Genomic DNA, 18,398 nt, shown 5'->3' on the forward strand with positions numbered 1-18,398 from the left:
AATGCAAAGGAATTTTAATGGCATCACATACACCATCATTTAGCATAGCATCTATTTGGATCAAAATCATCTATGACGGATGTGATGTAGTCTATCCAATGCTACATACTATGAAGGTCGAGGAGTTTCAAGCACTTCGACGTCAGCTTGCATCGAAATAAGATCGCTCCTAACAACATCGATCTCTTCCTGCTGTTTCCCGGCAAGCTCTCGCAGTCCTTCATACGCCGCTATAGGAACAACTGCGACATTTTTCTCGATGCCTCGATCCAGAGTCACCTATCAAACAAGCTCATAAGTCCAATCCACGCAAAAAACCCTCTCAATACTCACCTTCAGATCCCTCTTCAGTCCCTCCCCAACCCTATCAGCATCCTCCACCCATTTCCTCTTTGCTCGCTCCCATTTCCCCACCGCCCATCTTATACTAGCAACAGCAACGAGCGCACCAGCACCTAGCGCAGTACCTGCTTCAGAACCAGCGCCAACGCTCAAAGCGCTCTCTCCAAATGCAAGCCACCATCCTACACCAGCACCGCCAAACATACCACCAAACGCGCCCAACACTGCGTTCTGGCCATCACGGTGTAAACGCGTGGTGGTGTGTTTTGTCAGCTGGGAACGTCGTGCTTGGATGGGGCGAGTGAGGGCATCTGGGGTGAGTGCGTATGTCGGGGAGTGTGTCAATTGACGGAGGTGGTTGTCGAGGATAGAGGATTGGAAAGCGGGGGACGAGGATGGAGACGCGAGTTTGGCAAGTTGGGAAAAGGTGGATGATGTCAGGGATGCTTGGGTAGAGGCGAGACGACCCGTTTGCAGGATGAGCTATAGGTTATCAGTTTAACAACAACAAAAAACATTTATGCGATGCGTGCATACCTGGTTTTCAAGTTCCCTACACCAGTGCTTATCCAGCGCGGAACTCACCAAAGAATCTATCTCATCAATGCGCCATATCATCTTCAGCCATGACAACGACTCTAATAAGGCTTTCATCTCTTTCGAGCCGCGAAGCAGAGCTTCATCTATTCCAGACTCTACAAGCACCTCCCTGTCTGTTCTCGCGCGGACTTCCTCGACTTGCGATTGCAGCTCGCTTGCGCCTGTAAAGACGCGGTCTATCGCTACACGTGCTTGGGATACCGACCGAGCGCTAGCATATAACGCGCCCTGCATTTGTATCACAGCACTCCGAGTGCGGATAGCTAACAACAACGATGACGACGATACCGTGCGACTCGAGTCCTTCAACCCAAGCATCCCCGCCAAGACATCACCAAGAAGCGATATCCTCGACCCCATAAAATCGTCCTGGTATCTCTGAATAGCAGTAGGAGATGAAGGATCCGACTTGAGAGCAGAGACGGCTTCCAGTGCACGAATAGGGTCCACAGCAAGAATTTTTCCGGGGGTGCAATTTGCAGCTGCCAGTTCCTTGGAAATGTAATCTATCGCATGTCCGGATACGCTAGAAGCGGTGAGGACGAGTATTGTGTTCGGTCTTTGAAGAATGTATTGGGCGTTGGAGATGAGCGTGGGTAGTGGGGTTGTTAGTGGATTGCAGAGGAAGATTAGCACATCTCCTTTGAGGAGTATTTTGGGGAGGGAAGGATCGGAGGAAAGAGATGGGATTTCGGTGAGTTGGACGGGGAAGGGGTATTGTTGGAGCCAAGATGCAGGGATGGTAAGGGTGCCGTTGATGAAGGAGGTTGATGATCTATAACTGTTCAGAATATCTGTTAAGCATCCTGCATCGACATCGAACATAAAACATGGACACACTCAATTGTAAGGTAGGCAGACTGGTTTTTCCACCGGTTTCGTAGGATGTCGCTGTAAGCTTCATCAGTCGTAAACGGGTTTTCGAGGAGGGCTGTGATGAGCTCATGAGAGCCGGCCCACTGGTCAGCTCCGCATACTGTAAAGAGGTAACTTCGTCGGATACATGAACATGAAAAAACGGACGGAGCACTCACCAACTACGCGAGCACTCGGATGCACTTCTGACGTGGAACATAAGTCTGCGTCGACCTCGCTCAAGAGTTCACTCCAGAGTTGGGAAGACTGTATTCCTCTGTCGGTGGTAGATCCCGGTAGTGCACGAGGTAAAAATGCTGAGATTCTGTGCAAGAGAGCTGAAATCTCGTGTTTACTTGAAGATGCCTTCTTCGCTAGAGAATCGTTGGAGGTTTGAGCGTTACTGCTGTATGTTCGGGTGCAGCTGCTGGCGTTCCGCCACCGGCCAGTAACAAATGACCTGGATTGTTTTGCGTCATGCAAGACAGAGAGCTCAATACTGAGATTCCTTAGCGAAAGGGTTGTACGACAAACATGGTGGCGAGCGGCTAGACATGATGGCATTGAGTGGGACCTTCTGCTAGTGCTACAGGCCCGGGTCGTGCTACCGCGTTGATGTCGAGTGCACGTGACTCGTGTAGGCACGCGCAAATCTTCTGCCAGTAACGGGCTGGTGGTACTAATTAATGCTGCATCTGTTTCTCTCCACTCTCGCTATCACATACTTGGTACGAGATTCACTTTCAGATATACCACATTGTCAAGTTGCCGACCGCTGCAGCGATCATGACCTGTCTGTATCGCATCTAGAATTCAGGATATATATATGTTGAACCTTGTCACGGTGGTTTAACTATGAGCAGCGGGTCGGTACTTCAGTGACAGCTACAGCACCTTCCAGTGCAAAGTCAAGTTTCATCATTTTCAATCAACTAAAAACAACAACGAATATCATCCCTTTAGGCCGTATAGACGCTGGATGGAGCTATATCTTGCAGGAATGCCTGTCTACCAGGTTCGCAAGCTCCCTCACATCCATCTTCGAATACCATGACTCTAATCTTAAATGGTATCAGTTTGTGGTCCTTCATCAGTTCGTATCGTCTTGGTAGCTATTTTATAGGTTCGTGGATGTCTAGTCAGCTCATGTCGCGATCTAACCTGAACTATGGTTTCGTAGTCGCCGCCTCTGCTGGAGTGGTGTACGATTGGGGTAAGCAACGTAGTATGAAAAATCGGAGATACTCTTACGATATTTTTAGTACTGACTTTTGGACGAGAGGTATGTTCATATCATGACCAGAACAAGAATCTCACTAATCTTGGGTCCATAGGTTGAACTGATCTGGGTGCGCAGAGTGCCACACTAGAAAAACAACTTGAAAATATAATTAATTTGCGACAGAGGCAACGCTGGTCCCTTATAACCGTTTTGTTTCTCAGTGTATGTAGCTTTTTTTATAATTGTTTGTTGGCAAGGTCGTACTGACATGAGGGTATCCTAGGTGCGCTACCTTGGAATTTCATATGCTGTGTAAGTTTGGTCGACCAAGTTACTGGTGCTGTGCTCATCAACCATGTCTCACAATCAGTCTCACGGTGCTGTGTATGTCACCTCATACATCATGTTTGTTTCTTCTGACCGGCTGCATGCAGTGTCTGTTCCGACGATCTCAATGACAGGTGGTGTGAGTATTCTGCAACAATGCGTGCTATTCCAGTCTAATCACCTGCACTCCCATGTAGGGGTGAGTGAGATCCTTTACCGTCTTGCTGATTCAATATAAATAAGTGCCACAGCTGTGAGTTGGTTTCGAGTGTTTGATCCCCTGAAGCTGACTACTAACATTACTGAATTTGTCAGGCTTTATTCTGTACATCACGATGAGTTTGATTGCTGTTGTCGTAACTATAATGGTGGGCGGTGAGTGAATACCTCGGTGATCTGGAGTTAACTGAAACATCATGCAAGTGATCATGATCGTTCGGTTACACGCCATGTATCAGCGATCCAAACGGGTGCTGATAGCTCTCGTTGTCATCTTCATTGCTGCCGCCATTTTCATGGGAGTGGCCGTCGTAATAACAACGTGGGATATTTTAGCGGGTATGTTCAAATGTGGCTCAAAGAATTCAGTGATCAGGCTCACGAACAAATACCAGAGGAGGTCATTGTCTCCGGCACTTATCAGTGTATGAATAATTATGAGGGAGATTATTTTCTTCTGGATTTCATAACTTGGATACTCGGCACCGTATGGGAGGTCCTCGCACTGTTTCTCGCAGTCTGGATTGCCGTAAAACACTTCCGTCAACTGCGACAACACTCTATTATCGGTGACTGCTTCACGGTGTTGATGAAAACTCACGTGGTTTACTTTGCGAGGTAAGCTCATAGGTGAATGCGGGTCCCTTTGTCTGTTGACGTCCTGGACGTGTTAGCGTTGCTGGTCTTTCGTCCCTTGGTCTCGGTTCTTGTTTTTCGACAATTTCAGCGGTATGCCGATTTGACACTGACCTCTGCATGCGACCACGATTCATCATTTATATAGAATCCATATTCCTTGAGAACCCAGATTTATACTGGGCTTCTTGCAATTTTCCGATCTGTGCAGATGTTTGTACTAGGACCGCGCCTGATCCTTAGCGTTCGAGAATATCATGCCAAGCTCGTGGCCGACTCCGATGCAGCAACCAGTATGACTTCAATTGCTTTCCAGGAGCGGGTGCATGTGTCAACTAGCAGTAGTGTGTAGCGGGAGATGCTCGATGTGACCAACACTCGCCAGATACTCTGCAGGGAGTGGGAGAATTTGTTTTTGTTCGATGTTTCATTTGGGTATTTATATATGTGATTCTGTGTTCTAAAGTATATTTGAAAGAGAAGTAGGTCTGGAGAAACCAATATTTGTTGTATTACTGCTCAGCGCTCATCCACGCTTGCACTAAGTGGTGTTATTCCCTCCGGCGCAATCGGCACCCCAGAGATGTCGGCAGCCACGCTTAATGCAGCAGCTCAATTGCTTTCCAGAAGCGCCTGCATGTGTCAAACTACCAGTAGCAGTACTGTGTAGCAAGAGATGCTCGGTGTGATTCATACTCGCCGGATACTCTAGGGAGCGGTAAAATGTGTTTTCAGTTCGAAGTTTCATTGTGGTACTTTGGTGGTACTTGTAAGTATTATTAGTCTCCTGTAGACCAAACAAAAGATATAGTCGTTTTTTTGATCACCTCAAACTGATAACCACGTATGAGTCGTGAGGCTGAAGGCATACATTGCTCTGCTCAACCCTAGCTCAAGTTAGGAAGACACGGCCGTTCTTTGGCACTCGCCCCTTCACATCTATAAGTATAAACCCCACAGAACGTCGGGCCAAACATCCTAACGCGGCGGATTATGATATACTACAACTGCAAGGTCTCCAGTTTTGCCGATCAATATCGTTTGTTCTGCATGTTAGTACATATATATGAGACCGAGAACACTCTGTCGAACGCGGAACGGGTTAACGTTTCCGCTTCCGTTTCCCCTTCGCACTACTTGGCCAAGAAAGCGCGAGATCCTTCGGCTTCTTCGTACTGCTTTGTGCCTCAGTTTGAGCTTCCATGATGACATTTCTGCTCAGACAGAAATCAATATGTGCATTCAGCCCTTTGTTGTCCGTCTCCAACAGCTTCCCGCATATAGGGCAGTCCTGATGCCGAACACGATCCGCTTGTCTGGCGCTCATTGGCTTTGACGTAGTTGCCGGGAACGATGAATCACTTAGCCTAGTCCGTGAGGGCCCTGGGGCTGACACCGGCGGTCGTGTTCGTCGTTCATGGTGTGGAGAGTTTAAATCATGAGAGATATCAGTCTGCTCCTCATCATCGAGAGCATCGAAACCTCGCCCTTCTGCGTCTTCTTCTTCTTCATGGAACCCCGGCATTGATTCATGATCTTCTCCAGCGTCGTCTTCGTCGTTGCAATCTTCCGCATTGTTAGCAAGTCTCGGTCTCTTTCTTGGCGACGAATTTGCAGGTTCAAAGAACTAGAACAGTCAAGAACCTTTCTGTTAACATTGTTGACGATGTAATATAACAAAGCATACCCGCTTAATGCCTCCCGCCGGCTCTGGTGCATGCAGGTCTTTCAGCTTGGTGACTCGCAAGCCAATCAGTCGGAGTGTGAGGGGCAGCTCAGGGAGTAATAATTCTTTCCCGATCTGGTGTACCTCGACGTGAGACTTGTAGATGGGAGTTCTTGGTCCTTCACTCACTGTAAAAAGGTCTTCCTTCTTCGAACTGACCCAACGGTCAAATGACTTTGCTCGTGTAAAAACTGCGAGACGTGAGCAAGAAATGATATGCCCAGAAGTTGTGCAAACTATGGCTTACCTTGGAATGTGTCCAACTTAAACTTGAGCGTCACTGTTTTCCCAGTCCAGCCCCCTCTGACCATGTCGTCTTCAAGTTCCCCCGCCACCTCCTCCAATTTTCCCAGGATCCGCGTCTTGTTACTTAATGCGTGAAAAGTCCTGAGCGGTTGTTGGAGCACGATGCTGACGAGAGCGACACGACACTTGCCTTTCCGCACCAATGCTTTTCCTTTCCTCTCGTTGAATGGGCTGTACAACATTGGATGCGATGCCGAGATACGTTCTCAGTAGGAATACCAGGCCAAACTGCTTGTCCATTAATTGCAGTGTCGCTCTATGCTTGAAGATATCACCACATGTCTATGCGAAATCAGTGCATATTCAATGCAGCATTATGAGCACTGACCTTAATGCCTAGAGCCTCAATAAGGCGTTCGTTGACACGTCCTACCCCTGGCACCTTGCGGATTGAGAGATCGTGCATGAAAGCTTTGATAGAAGTGCAGTCGAACGGCAGATGGTATTGACCATTCGGTTTGTTCTGTAGCAGAAGTCAGCGCTGACACTTAATTTTGCGACGTTCTTAGAACCTTGTCTGAGCATATCTAGACAGCGCAAAAGTTCAATCAGGGACAAAACCAAAGTAAATTTTATTAAACGACCTTTGCTAGCATCTGAGAACCGTAAGCTACGGCTTTGTTGAAAAGAAAAGAAAAGACAAACGCGCACCTTGTTCGGAGCAATCCCAGCGCTTACTGTCAATGATGTCTCCCTGAAGACAGTGTCACGAATCTCTTGTACACAGGTATCCGCATCTACCATGTGTTCCTCGCAATATTTCGTGATGCTGAGTAAACAGACGATTAGTGCCGACATGCTCAAATATAGCTACCATGACACACTTCAAGTACCCTTCATCGCATCCGGCCGCGAGCATAGTAGGATCGTATCTCTCGAAAATGTCCATGACTTTATCAGACATTTCTGAATAACGTTCGAAATTAGATTTCAGGAGAATGAGGTCGGGGCAAAGCTTCTTGGCGACGAATGCTAAAAGGACTGCAGTGAGAATGATACAATGAAATACAGAAAACGTAGACGGACTCGCCATCCCGGAGCGCACGCCGAATTTACGTGCCTCGTAGGAAGCAGTGGAGATTACCCCACCTCCAACCTAAGGAAACGTAGTTCACGATACAGCACTAATATAACATTGCAAGCTCACGGCAAATGGCTTCCCCTGCAGCGATGGGTCATCAAGTAGCTCGACGCTGCAGTAGAATGCATCCATGTCAACATGTACCACGGTTTGACTCAAATCGCGTCGTGACTCGAGTTCTTCAAGCTATAATCTGGCTTGTCTTAATGCGCTCCCTGAGTTGTAATTGCTGCTCACGAGGTGATCGATGTTTCTCTCAATTTGACCTGGTAAAGTATCATGATCGAATCCAACTTTGACTTGAGGCAAACTGATTGACGCACGTATATCAACGCCTCGCAGGGCTTCGTCACGTTGCTTCAGGATTTTGGCAATGCGTTCCGATAATTCCTTGTCTTTGCGTTTCTCATTCTATATATCTTTCTGAGTGATGTGCAGTGGGTGGCTCGAATGATGGGCTTGCCTCATAGAACTTGGAGCCCTTGGAAGCCTCGGCAATGATGCGATTGATCGCAGTCTGGTCATGAGAAAGGCTGCAAGGTGTCAAACGTGTTCAAGGTGCAAGTATTAATAGGAGGTGACAAACCCGGCTTTCGTGGAGGAGGGACCAGCCAATCGTTTGAGTAAACTAGCGGAGTCTTGAGAGGGTTCAGGTGGTTTTTCTGGCTCCATAACACGTTGAGTCAGGGGAACAGACAACCTCGCGTTCGCCGTGTGGTTCTGGTATATGCCGCCTATGTTCAATATTCAATATTCGAATCGTGAACTTCGTGACTTTGCTGCAGTGGCTGTGTAGCTCCTGAGAAGCGTTCAACAAACATCACATGTAAGTAATCGGCTGTTGCAGCGCTCAGTGCTAGTTCCTTGGGAACTTCCTACCTGCTACTTATTACGACATGAAACCATAGATAGCCCGTTTGTAGCACCATAAAAAATCAATAAACGACCTAAATAGTGCATGCCAACTTGAAGCCCACTCCGATAACTTTTCCACTCGTGATCTACAACAAAAGCAGTTACGATTCATACTCAGCTCTTTGCCCTCGCCCTTTTCATGACGATGCACGCGAGTGCAGTGTCCCAGTTTTGTGGTTGATTCGATTCCACTGTGGGTGTAGGAGGCGGGACGGGTGTGGACGGACGGCTATATGCCGAAGAGCTCTGCTCTAATAAACCCATCGAGGTGTACGAAGTAGAGACGAAGAGCTTCAAGAATGCAGATTCTTGCTGCTGGTTATCAGGGAAAGGGAAATTCAGAGGGGGGATACCACTGCCCGTACAGCCTATGTCAAGATAGCTGCGCTTCCGCAGTGGGGGCATAGGGTACGACGGCCGAGGGTGGTAGAGTAACTGGATGTCAACTCCGTTGGAATCCATATAGGCCAAATACGGCCAGAGATCTGTATCTGAGTGATTGTGGAGGATTACGGCGTAGCGTGCACCCTCACTATGCGATATTGCAGCTGTTCCATCAACCAACATGTTTGGGCCAACCCGTCGCTGGGTGTGAGGGTCGACCCGGAAGATTTCCATGCCTAGTGATTCATGGAACGGCTTGGCGGGATTGGTTCGGTGGAGGTGCATATGGAAGCGTGCGGCTTCGCTGAGGATGACACCAGATCTGGACCTATCTTTCTCGATGCGTATAAGCGGGTGGGCAGTGGAAGGAACGAGGTGATCAAGATTTTGGACCCGTACGTCTCGAGTGTGAACGCCAACCGACATGTCCGCCTTAGCAGAAGTGTCGACTTGCACAATATTCAACCCCTCCTTCACAGGAATGCCGTCCAATTCTGCTTCTGAATTCTTGCTGCAGCCGAAGAGGCGCCTGAGAAGAAAGGAGCACGTTCTCTTGACGTAAACCCGGAAAGGAGTGCGGCTGTTCCATCGAGTAATGCGTGCCCATGAACCACGACCCCCAGGTTTGCTCATACTCTTGCGCCTGGCGAGTGACCACGTAGGGTGAACTTCATAAACGCGGAAGCTGTCGAGTGACGGATTGATAGAGCCAAAGCGATTGTGCTCGTGAACGCTGAATTCGGTGCCCTCAACAACGCCATGTATGGCCCCCATTTCCAGACGAATACGTTCCTTTTCGTCGTTGACGGGAACAAGGGAGGCATCGGCAACGAAGGGGACACCATTCAAGAAAACTCTGTCCTTGCGTTGGCCAACACAGACTGGATGCTGCTGGATATGAGTTAAGCCTTTTGCAAGGTGCTCTGATAAATCAGAAGATTTCATCTGATGAAGAGGAAGTGCGTCTTTCACGGTCAGAAGCTCTGAGGTGAATTTCCCTCCTTCCTTCCATTCCAGTGCCTTCTCGCCTGACCGGCAGGCGGCAAGGAGGACGTGGCTCCGGCAGTCATCCTGGAAGAAGCCGAATTCTCCTCTAAACTTCCGCCCGATGGCGCCTGGCCACAAGCCCAAGAATAGGTCTTCGGGTGTGGCTTTTGATGTGGGCGTATAGCGGATGAAGCGGCGGTCTCTAGCATTTGAGCCAAGCTGTGCCTTCAGAAAACAGCAGTCGAGAATGAGGGTGATGTTATCACCCTTGATGAGGCTGAGCTCTGCTAGCATCGCGAAGAGTGAGCGGTCAGATATGCCTGCTACACGTCCTTCTGGTCCTTTCGAATCATGGTCGTAAGGACACAAGACCTGGACGCTAGCAGGCTTGCCCTCGCACCAGTCTGGTGGTGCGCGCAAGGTGCTTCCATGACCAGCGAAATATACAATCAACGCGTCGCCTTTTGCAATGGCAGGATTGTTAACAAGATGGCTCATAAACGTATCTTCAATACGGTGTTTCGTGGCTTCTTGGTTGATAAGAAGTGCGATGTTTTCTTTGGGTACTTGGAGGTCTTGCATGAGCCATTGTTTCATGCGCTGCGCATCATGGGCGCACGCCTCGAGGTTCCAGATTCTTCCGGATTTGTAATCGTCGATACCAATTAACAAAGCGAATACACGAGAAGCCATCTAGGCACGATTAGGAGGTGAGTAACATCTAAAATGAGGGGGTCACTCACCTCTTGAAGATTTGACGACGGAGAGGAGCCGAACTATAGACAATATGTAGCAGGAAACGATAGCTTAAGTACTTTTACTCAAAGTACACCACGCTAATGTATCTTTGGCAGCGCGTAAAACACGCGTTCATTGACGCGGCAGAGGTACCGCTAAACCAAAGGACGGGCATCAAATACAGTAGCATGCGGAGTCGCATCAGCTTCGGATATGATCAGTGTGAAACGGAACATACCTGAGCCTTGCCTAGCTGAGAACAAACATTTGTTCTTTTCCATGTGCTGGAGCAATCTGAGTAGAAGGAGAAAGTGCCACTGGATCGGATCGGCTCCTGACAAATGTCTGGCAAGATAAAATGACTACGGCGTTAGGAACGTCTATCTTGTCATGTTTGTGAAGATGAGGTGGAGAGACGCGTGTTTGACGTAAACTCTTCGTCATTCATAACGCGTTTTTTCATTGAACTGACTACCGCAGCTGGTTCGAGGGCGTAAATTTGTAGGTGAGATTCATGTAGGAAAGGGAGAGAGCATTAAAGCACGATCGTTTGTGCGCACAGGTGCGCACTGCGAATTGTCGATTGGTCTACAGAAAGCCATGGACCACATAATTATGTAATGCATTAGTCCACGAGTCCGTACAATTCAGCTACACCTTTGCGCAGTGACGTCTTGTCGTTGATAAGCTTTACGCTTCCCAAGTTTTCATTAACAGCTGGAGTTTGCCTGGACTGCCATAAACCAATAGGATCAATCGCTTTGGAACCGATCCATCATCACGATGAGCTACGTGTGCCAACAGTGTAAAGAGCCACTCCAGGTGACAATTTATCGTTCATTGAAATGCAAGGCCTGACTGATGAGAATACTAGCTTGACGCATCATTGGTAGATCTCGCACCCTCTGCGTATGACATGATCGTAGCCTCTTTGCCTTCTGTGCCAGCCTCGCGCGGGCGCTATGTGACAGACTCGGAAGCTGAGAAAGTAGCTCAACTTCCATCTCCATCCGCAAGCAAAGCAGCATGGCAGCAGGCCACACCCTCAGAAAACTTGAGGGCCTCACCACCCCTTTCTACTCGAGCTCAGGGGAAACAACCCCAGCGCAACTTCCCAGCTCCGAATGAGTCATTTGTGCTCCTGCAGGAGAGCATGATACGCAGTATACCTTCTCCAGTTCCAGGAGCCGCAATGCCTAAGAAGGCTGCTCTCGGTAACCAAAAGAACGTCACAGCTAAAAACACTAGTCCACTACCTGCCCACCAGCAACCTGAGCCAGACCATTCGAATCCAACACCTATCTCACACCACCTGCGCTCCACTATGAGACTTTTTAATGTGCTTTCTACCCGGTCTGACATTGATCACCCTCTGTGCGCGGAATGCACACAAATCCTTCTTTCATCACTTCAAAGGCAGCTTGATGAGACAAAGAAAGAGCGTGACGGTTATATCGCATTCGAAAAGGAGGTTCGGAAGGAAAGAGAGCGGGAGAGCTTGGATCTCAGTAGACAGGATGCAGAGAAAAAGATCGAAAGGCTCAAATACGACGAACGGGCTGCCATTGAACAATTACGCCTTGCTGACAGGGAGAGGGAGCAGCTTGATGAGGAGCTCAAGTTGTTGGAGGCGGAAGAAAAAGCGCTGGAAGAAGAAGAAGCTGAGTAAGTTGGTTATTGGGCTACTGTGATCGCAAATTAATCTCCGTTGTAGATTTTGGCGATCGCACAACGAGCACCTCCTAGTCTTGGCTGAACAAGCCTCACGTTTAGCGTCACTGCGTGCTGCATATGCTGCAGATTACGCCACGCTCGAAAAGCTGGAGCGCACAAATGTTTACAATGACGCGTTTTGCATTGGTCATGATGGCGTCTTTGGAACAATCAATGGCCTCCGGCTTGGGCGGGTTCCCGGAGTCCCAGTATGTTAGCCTTTCTCATGATGACCCGATTGCTGACAACGTGCAGGTTGAATGGCCCGAAATTAATGCAGCATGGGGTCAGACCCTTCTGCTGCTATATACGATTGCGCGGAAGCTTGACTACACATTCGAGAGGCAAGTCAGAATTTATATTGCCGTTTATACATACTGAGGATCTTTTACAGCTACCGTTTGATCCCAATGGGCTCGTTCTCGCGTATTGAAAGAACTGTAGGAGACAAAGCGACATACGAACTGTATGGGTCAGGGGATCTCCACCTCGGTCGCCTACTACATAACCGTCGTTTTGATTTTGCTATGGTAGCATTCCTAGAGTGCTTGAAGCAACTCATAGATTTCGTCAAGTCTCAGGATCCTACGGTTGAATTCCCCCATCAGTGCGTGAGCGCCTTCTATATTAATCCCACGCCAAGCTGACCCTTTGAGGGCAGAATTGCCAAAGATAAGATAGGGGAAGCGTCTGTAAAACTTCAGTTCAGTCAGGAAGAGGCATGGACTCGAGCGCTGAGGCATGTTCTGCTTGCGCTGAAGATTGTCTTGAAGTGGACAACCAATGGCGGCAACGGCTAAAGAGAGTCCATTTTACATCATTTCCCTGTAACTGTAGAACGTGCTCGTCCAGTTGGCGGGGATGTGTGATTATTCTTTTTTTGGAGCGGTGACCAGAATACGATGCTTCGCACGACAATGTACACGTGCGCGTGAGGTGTGGGCGTCTATTCGCTGGCTTCTATGCCTTTCCTTTTCCTAAAAGGACGATCGGAGGATGAACTTGAACCAGGCTGTTGTGACATTCGGACATCCCGGCTCAAGGTAGTAGTACCTGAAACTTCCAAGCTTTGGAGTCTTGCGTGATACTTATATGCCATAACGATTACACGATTTGAACTCATCCCTATCTTACAAATCGTTATCGTACATGTGATCCAATTGGTAAGGTAGCCTTGCGACCATCCCGGATTCCAAATCTTTGTAATTGTAATTGGACTCCGGAGTCATCCCGGTGTATCCTGTGTATCTCCCATATATCACGCAAGCTTGAAGCAGCTTGGCACAAGCTTGTGCCTACAATACGCCATGGGCCTCCTCTACCTCGGAACACCCTTAACATGGGATGAGGCAAAGCTGTATGCAGACCATGTTCGAGAACATGGTATCGCGCAGTTTCTCCATACTTGGGATCGAGTCAAGGACAGATGGGGCGATGAGTTGCTCTGGGGAGACGAGGTAAATATGATTGACAGTCCCAGTTTTTCCTGCTTACACTGGCATATATAATGAAAGGTGGAATACCTGGTTGTTGCATTTGACGACGAGGAAAAAAATGCAAAGCTTTCCCTCCGCCAGACCGAGATCCTTGCAAAGCTTAGTCAGGTCGTAGGGGACCTCACCGACGACGATACACCCGCCTTGTGAGTATTTGGATCCTCAGGGGAGGCGCCGTAATAGAATTGTCCTCAGCATGACTGTTCCGACTTTCCACCCAGAGTATGGAAGATACATGCTGGAGTCGACTCCTGGCTCTCCATACACAGGCTCTATCCCGGACTTGCTATCCGTCGAGACAAACATGCACTACAGGTAATGTCGCCCTTCAATGTCTGCGGGTATTCTGCCTGATATTGAACCTTGGCTTTAACAAGACGTACACTCGCAAGAAAGCACCTGAAAGCAAATGAAATCCCATTCACCTTCACATCTTTCCCTCGCCTGGGAACGCATGGCGTCTTCACTGAACCTTATTTTTCGCCAGACGATGCCAAATCTAGCCACAGCCTCTTTTTACCGGAGGAGATTACGAACCCTCACGCACGCTTCCCGTCAGTGCTTGACCATCTTGGTTGTATATGGGCGCAGAACTTACTATCCAAATTATTTAGTACCCTAACAGCCAATATCCGTAGTAGACGGGGCTCTAAGGTCGCAATCAACCTTCCCATATTCATTGACGAAAGAACACCTCGACCATTTGTCGACCCCACTATACCATGGCAACGTTCGATATACCCAGAAGACCCGGGTAAGTGCAACCCTATCCCATTTATTAAAACGGATTTAAACTATCGGTGAACAGAGGCGAAGAACGGTGCGGCATTGATCGATCATATTTACATGGACGCTATGGGCTTCGGAATGGGATGTTGCTGTTTACAACTCACTTTCCAGAGTTGCAATGTAGATGAAGCAAGGCGTATGTATGACGCTCTTGTCCCCGTTGGGCCAATTATGGTGCGTAGGTGCTTTAGCGAGGTAATCATTGGGTGTATCAAGACGTTTTGCAGCTTGCCTTGACAGCAGCTAGTCCCGCATGGAGAGGTTACCTCGCTGATGTAGATTGCCGTTGGAATGTCATTGCTGGCAGCGTCGATGATCGCACACCAGAAGAGCGCGGTTTGAAAGTTAGTATCATTTCAGTTCCTTATTAGGGTTTCTGAAACGAGTATCCTAGCCTTCGAAAGACAACTATATAATTCCAAAGTCCCGTTACGACAGCGTTGACCTCTATATCGCGGACGATTGGACCAACAAACCCGAATATAACGACGCACCTGTACCCTATAATGAAGGCATCTTTCAACGTCTTCGTAATCACGGTGAGCACGAAGCCTTTGTAACTTCGTTACGACTGACTCCCTTGGACTTAGGCTTAGATGAGGTGCTTGCCAAGCATGTAGCGCATTTGTTTATTCGAGATCCTCTCGTTATTTTTTCTGAAACCATCAATCAAGATGACACTACTAGCAATGACCACTTCGAGGTGATATCGCTCTTCGTCCTACTTTCGTTGCTCTGAACGTCTTGGCAGAATATCCAATCCACAAACTGGCAGACTCTTAGATTCAAACCGCCCCCACCAAACTCTCCCATCGGCTGGCGTGTAGAGTTTCGTAGCATGGAAGTGCAAATGACAGACTTTGAGAACGCAGCATTTGCTGTCTTCATTGTCCTCCTTTCCCGCGCCATCCTAGCATTCAACCTTAATTTCTATATTCCTATTTCCAAGGTTCAAATCGGATATTTCTCGTCGATGTCATTTTGACTAATATTGTAGTAGGTTGACCAGAATATGGCCCGCGCGCAGAGAAGAGATGCAGCTCGTTCCGGCAAGTTTTATTTCCGGAAGGATGTTCTCCCCCCAGGGCATACCGCTCTTACCATTAGTCCACCTTCGTGCTCTGTATCATCTTCACCTGCGGAAGGTGCTCCAGCGAAGGAGAAACTACTTCGCAATTGTTTCCCCGCTGTTCCTCGACCGTCGTATGTGGAAGATGGACCGATTGAAGATGAGTATGAGGAGATGACTGTGGAAGAGATTTTTACTGGAAAGGTGGTTATGTATTTTTTGCTTGCGGCCTTCAAAAGTTGACAGCTTGTCTCAGGGATCCAAGTTCCCCGGTTTGCTTGGCGTCGTCGAGGCTTACATCGACACCTTAGACGTTGATGAGGGAGACAGGCTGCAAATAAGCAAATACCTCGACCTTGTTCGCAGACGCGCAATAGGCACGGATATCTTTTCTTATTCTTTTCAGACGTGTTCTTACATCAGTCTTAGGCTCTTTACAGACGCCCGCGACTTGGATTCGTAATTTCGTGCGCTCTCACCCAAGCTACAACCGTGATTCTGTTGTGAGCCAGGAAATAAATTACGACCTCATGGTCGCTGTAGATGAGATGTAAGTGATTTACATGATGGATATATTGTAAGGCTCTCAAATCTTTTTACGACAGTGAGCGTGGGGTGCGACGCGTCCCAGAGCTGTTACCAGAGGATTACACGCCCGCCAACGGCTACCATTCCAAGCCTAACAGTCGTTGACATGTGACGACCTGCATTGTTTCTCTTGATGTGTTTTTGACAATTGTAGATCTAGAAATTATTGTTACTGTCATTTCTGTAGAACAGGGTGCATACAGGTCTGGCAAGAAAATCTCTGCCATCCCGATGGTTGTCAGCCACAAACTCGGATAGTATTTGTCACCATGAATTGGGCTCTTCGTCTCCTTGGTGGCATGTGCTCCCTTGTTTTTCTCGTTCTTCTCCTTGTTGTCTTCATCGTTACGGCTCCTGGTTCGTCGCTTGTGCGAAATCATGCTGCATCCCGTGGAGGAGGGGTGTAGTGTCGCTGGGAAGATCTGTCACAAGACAGAGTACGACAGCTGTGCGATAGGTAAAATCTACAATCTGGTGAATGGGGCAGGCGGATGGATATCATCATGATCCATTGGAATTGCGTGATAGCTCTAATTTTACAATTTCATTCCACGGACGTCATGAATTACACCACAGCAGAAGGCATCGTCAGCATGAATCCCGAATGGAAGTACTTGTGGGAGAAAGGGAAGCACGGAGCGCGGGTTCAGATCATATGCAGACCCTTTCAAATTTGGGCGGCATGAGTACAAGACGAGCACACATTTTCCGCGTGCTATGCAGACAGCAGTGCATGATCGGATGTTCCATTAGATTGTTAACACGGGGATGACCTTAAGGACGGCGACGGTGGCTTGAGCGGACATGCCGATCATGGTATTGTCCCTTGGAGGTCGCGAATGCCAGCAGAGAAGTGACAGGGAGGCATTGAGTTATATTTTGGTTGTGGCGTGATATAAAACCAGATTGAAAACGAACAAAGATAGTAGCTTGGCTTGGTGAACAAAAATACTCTTGAGCGAGGACTAGCATAGATTGAGAAGACATTAGTAAATTTTACAAAGGTACATACTACAGGTATGCCCAGAGGCCAACTGAAATCATGTGACATCAGATCACGTGGCCGTGAAGCGGCTTTATCCGACCAAAGAACGTATCGTTCCTCACTTCATCTTTCGGTCACGTCCACAAAATACTTTGATCATGTCTGCTTTGCGTCTGCTCTCCTCTGCCGCCCGACGTGCCCCATCAACACTCGCACAGCAGCGACGAGGATATGCTGAAGTAGCTGACAAAATTAGCCTTTCCTTGGTCCTTCCTCACCAGGTGCGTCCGCTGTAACTCCTCCCATTTACTCGGAATTGAACACAGAATATTGCGAAGGCTATCTTCACCTCTACAGATGTTGTCCAGGTGAACCTTGCTGCTGCAACAGGTGACATGGGTATCCTTGCGAACCACGTTCCCTCCATCGAGGCTCTACGTCCTGGTATGATCGAAGTCATTGAGTCGGGAAACACTTCCAAGAAGTGGTTCGGTGTGTTGAAAAATTTGATATTATTCCACAAATGATATTAATGCAGCGTTAGCGTCCGGTGGCTTCGCAAATGTACACCCCGGTAACAAACTTACCATTAACGTCGTTGAGGCTGCGCCACTGGAGTCATTCTCCTCCGAAGTAAGTTCCGTTCTTACACGCGTCACTGTGTTCTTAAATTTGTCTTCTCAGGCTGTTCGTGCAAACCTACAGGAGGCATTGAAGGTCGCTGCAGGGAACGGATCCGAGGAGGATAAAATGGAAGCACGGATAGAGGCTGATGTGTATGAGGCCTTGCAGCATGCTTTGGGGTCGAAGTAAATTCGTGATTCCAGTCGCCAACAGTATCGTTAGAGTATTACTTATTCCAGCCTTGTGCTTATCTTTGAGTTGCACTGCGTTGCGGCTTCTTCACGCCTGAAAGTCCGGGTATCTCCGCGACCCTTCTAGTGAGAGCGTACGCCGTAACCTTGCGTAACGCATGAGTGCGCCTGGGGAGTATGCGTGCCGCTTTCCCTTCAAGGATTCTCTTCTGCGAGGCATAAATCGGAAACTAGGTGCAGTGGACTTATTGAAGGCAGCGCAAGACGTGCCCCATGGAGCTGCCAGTTAGCTGGGATGACGCGTCCTTGCTTGACCATGAACCTTTGCTATCTTACTGCTTTCTATATTCCCAACCTTCGACTCGTGGTGAAAGTAAAACCATCATCAATAACTTTGTGCAGGAGATGCGAGGCAACGTATGTCGTGTGCACCAGTACAAATATAACATGCTAAACCTCACAACTTGGATATACCAGTCACGAGCCCTTGCCGCAGCTCAAGTGTGGCTCCAACTGGCATTTTGTGACCAGATAGAAACCCTAGGCCCACTCTCTGCCAATGATCCAAAAATGCTGGCAATCTTCTTTGAATTTTATCGTCTGTT

At 48.3% G+C, this 18,398-nt stretch overlaps 6 protein-coding genes across 6 annotated transcripts; 3 read left to right on the plus strand and 3 right to left on the minus strand.

Annotated features, from left to right (window-relative positions):
• Window positions 1–108: 108 nt before the first annotated feature.
• DFJ58DRAFT_838472 (uncharacterized protein) lies at window positions 109–2,353 on the minus strand (the record flags this gene model as incomplete). Its single annotated transcript, XM_041392457.1, has 7 exons — window positions 109–279; window positions 334–825; window positions 880–906; window positions 928–1,717; window positions 1,783–1,918; window positions 1,977–2,257; window positions 2,298–2,353. 7 exons carry the CDS (start codon window positions 2,351–2,353, stop codon window positions 109–111), a joined length of 1,953 nt encoding a protein of 650 aa, XP_041247564.1.
• Window positions 2,354–4,925: 2,572 nt separating this feature from the next.
• Window positions 4,926–8,164, minus strand: DFJ58DRAFT_152678 (IMS-domain-containing protein). The gene is made up of 16 exons (XM_041378909.1): window positions 7,901–8,164; window positions 7,778–7,847; window positions 7,638–7,725; window positions 7,552–7,580; window positions 7,381–7,500; window positions 7,260–7,329; window positions 7,058–7,205; window positions 6,885–7,002; window positions 6,818–6,829; window positions 6,746–6,760; window positions 6,562–6,696; window positions 6,364–6,515; window positions 6,175–6,314; window positions 6,057–6,118; window positions 5,889–6,002; window positions 4,926–5,828 (listed from the first exon to the last, which is right to left on the minus strand). The coding sequence occupies exons 1-16, from the start codon at window positions 7,984–7,986 to the stop codon at window positions 5,304–5,306; spliced, it is 1,884 nt and encodes a 627-aa protein (XP_041247565.1). The 5' UTR covers window positions 7,987–8,164; the 3' UTR covers window positions 4,926–5,303.
• A 179-nt stretch (window positions 8,165–8,343) lies between these two features.
• Window positions 8,344–10,854, minus strand: DFJ58DRAFT_838474 (uncharacterized protein; the record flags this gene model as incomplete). Its single annotated transcript, XM_041392458.1, has 4 exons — window positions 8,344–10,293; window positions 10,344–10,376; window positions 10,577–10,700; window positions 10,811–10,854. The coding sequence occupies 4 exons, from the start codon at window positions 10,852–10,854 to the stop codon at window positions 8,344–8,346; spliced, it is 2,151 nt and encodes a 716-aa protein (XP_041247566.1).
• Window positions 10,855–11,025: 171 nt separating this feature from the next.
• DFJ58DRAFT_152787 (APG6-domain-containing protein) lies at window positions 11,026–13,024 on the plus strand. Its single transcript, XM_041378910.1, has 6 exons — window positions 11,026–11,160; window positions 11,213–12,003; window positions 12,053–12,260; window positions 12,307–12,395; window positions 12,446–12,658; window positions 12,713–13,024. Exons 1-6 carry the CDS (start codon window positions 11,122–11,124, stop codon window positions 12,849–12,851), a joined length of 1,479 nt encoding a protein of 492 aa, XP_041247567.1. The 5' UTR covers window positions 11,026–11,121; the 3' UTR covers window positions 12,852–13,024.
• Window positions 13,025–13,332: 308 nt separating this feature from the next.
• On the plus strand, window positions 13,333–16,098 carry DFJ58DRAFT_770429 (glutamate-cysteine ligase-domain-containing protein; the record flags this gene model as incomplete). Its single annotated transcript, XM_041389082.1, has 14 exons — window positions 13,333–13,508; window positions 13,566–13,693; window positions 13,743–13,862; window positions 13,925–14,101; window positions 14,162–14,301; window positions 14,356–14,510; window positions 14,564–14,680; window positions 14,731–14,875; window positions 14,927–15,039; window positions 15,088–15,285; window positions 15,337–15,609; window positions 15,662–15,782; window positions 15,835–15,955; window positions 16,011–16,098. The coding sequence occupies exons 1-14, from the start codon at window positions 13,359–13,361 to the stop codon at window positions 16,096–16,098; spliced, it is 2,046 nt and encodes a 681-aa protein (XP_041247568.1). The 5' UTR covers window positions 13,333–13,358.
• A 1,012-nt stretch (window positions 16,099–17,110) lies between these two features.
• DFJ58DRAFT_770438 (F1 complex, delta/epsilon subunit of ATPase) lies at window positions 17,111–17,910 on the plus strand. Its single transcript, XM_041389083.1, has 4 exons — window positions 17,111–17,259; window positions 17,317–17,470; window positions 17,523–17,611; window positions 17,663–17,910. Exons 1-4 carry the CDS (start codon window positions 17,137–17,139, stop codon window positions 17,789–17,791), a joined length of 495 nt encoding a protein of 164 aa, XP_041247569.1. The 5' UTR covers window positions 17,111–17,136; the 3' UTR covers window positions 17,792–17,910.
• The last annotated feature ends 488 nt before the right edge of the window (window positions 17,911–18,398 follow it).

Source organism: Suillus subalutaceus (assembly GCF_016647625.1).
Source record: "Suillus subalutaceus strain FC151 chromosome Unknown DFJ58scaffold_18, whole genome shotgun sequence".
Classification (NCBI taxonomy): Eukaryota; Fungi; Basidiomycota; class Agaricomycetes; order Boletales; family Suillaceae; genus Suillus; species Suillus subalutaceus.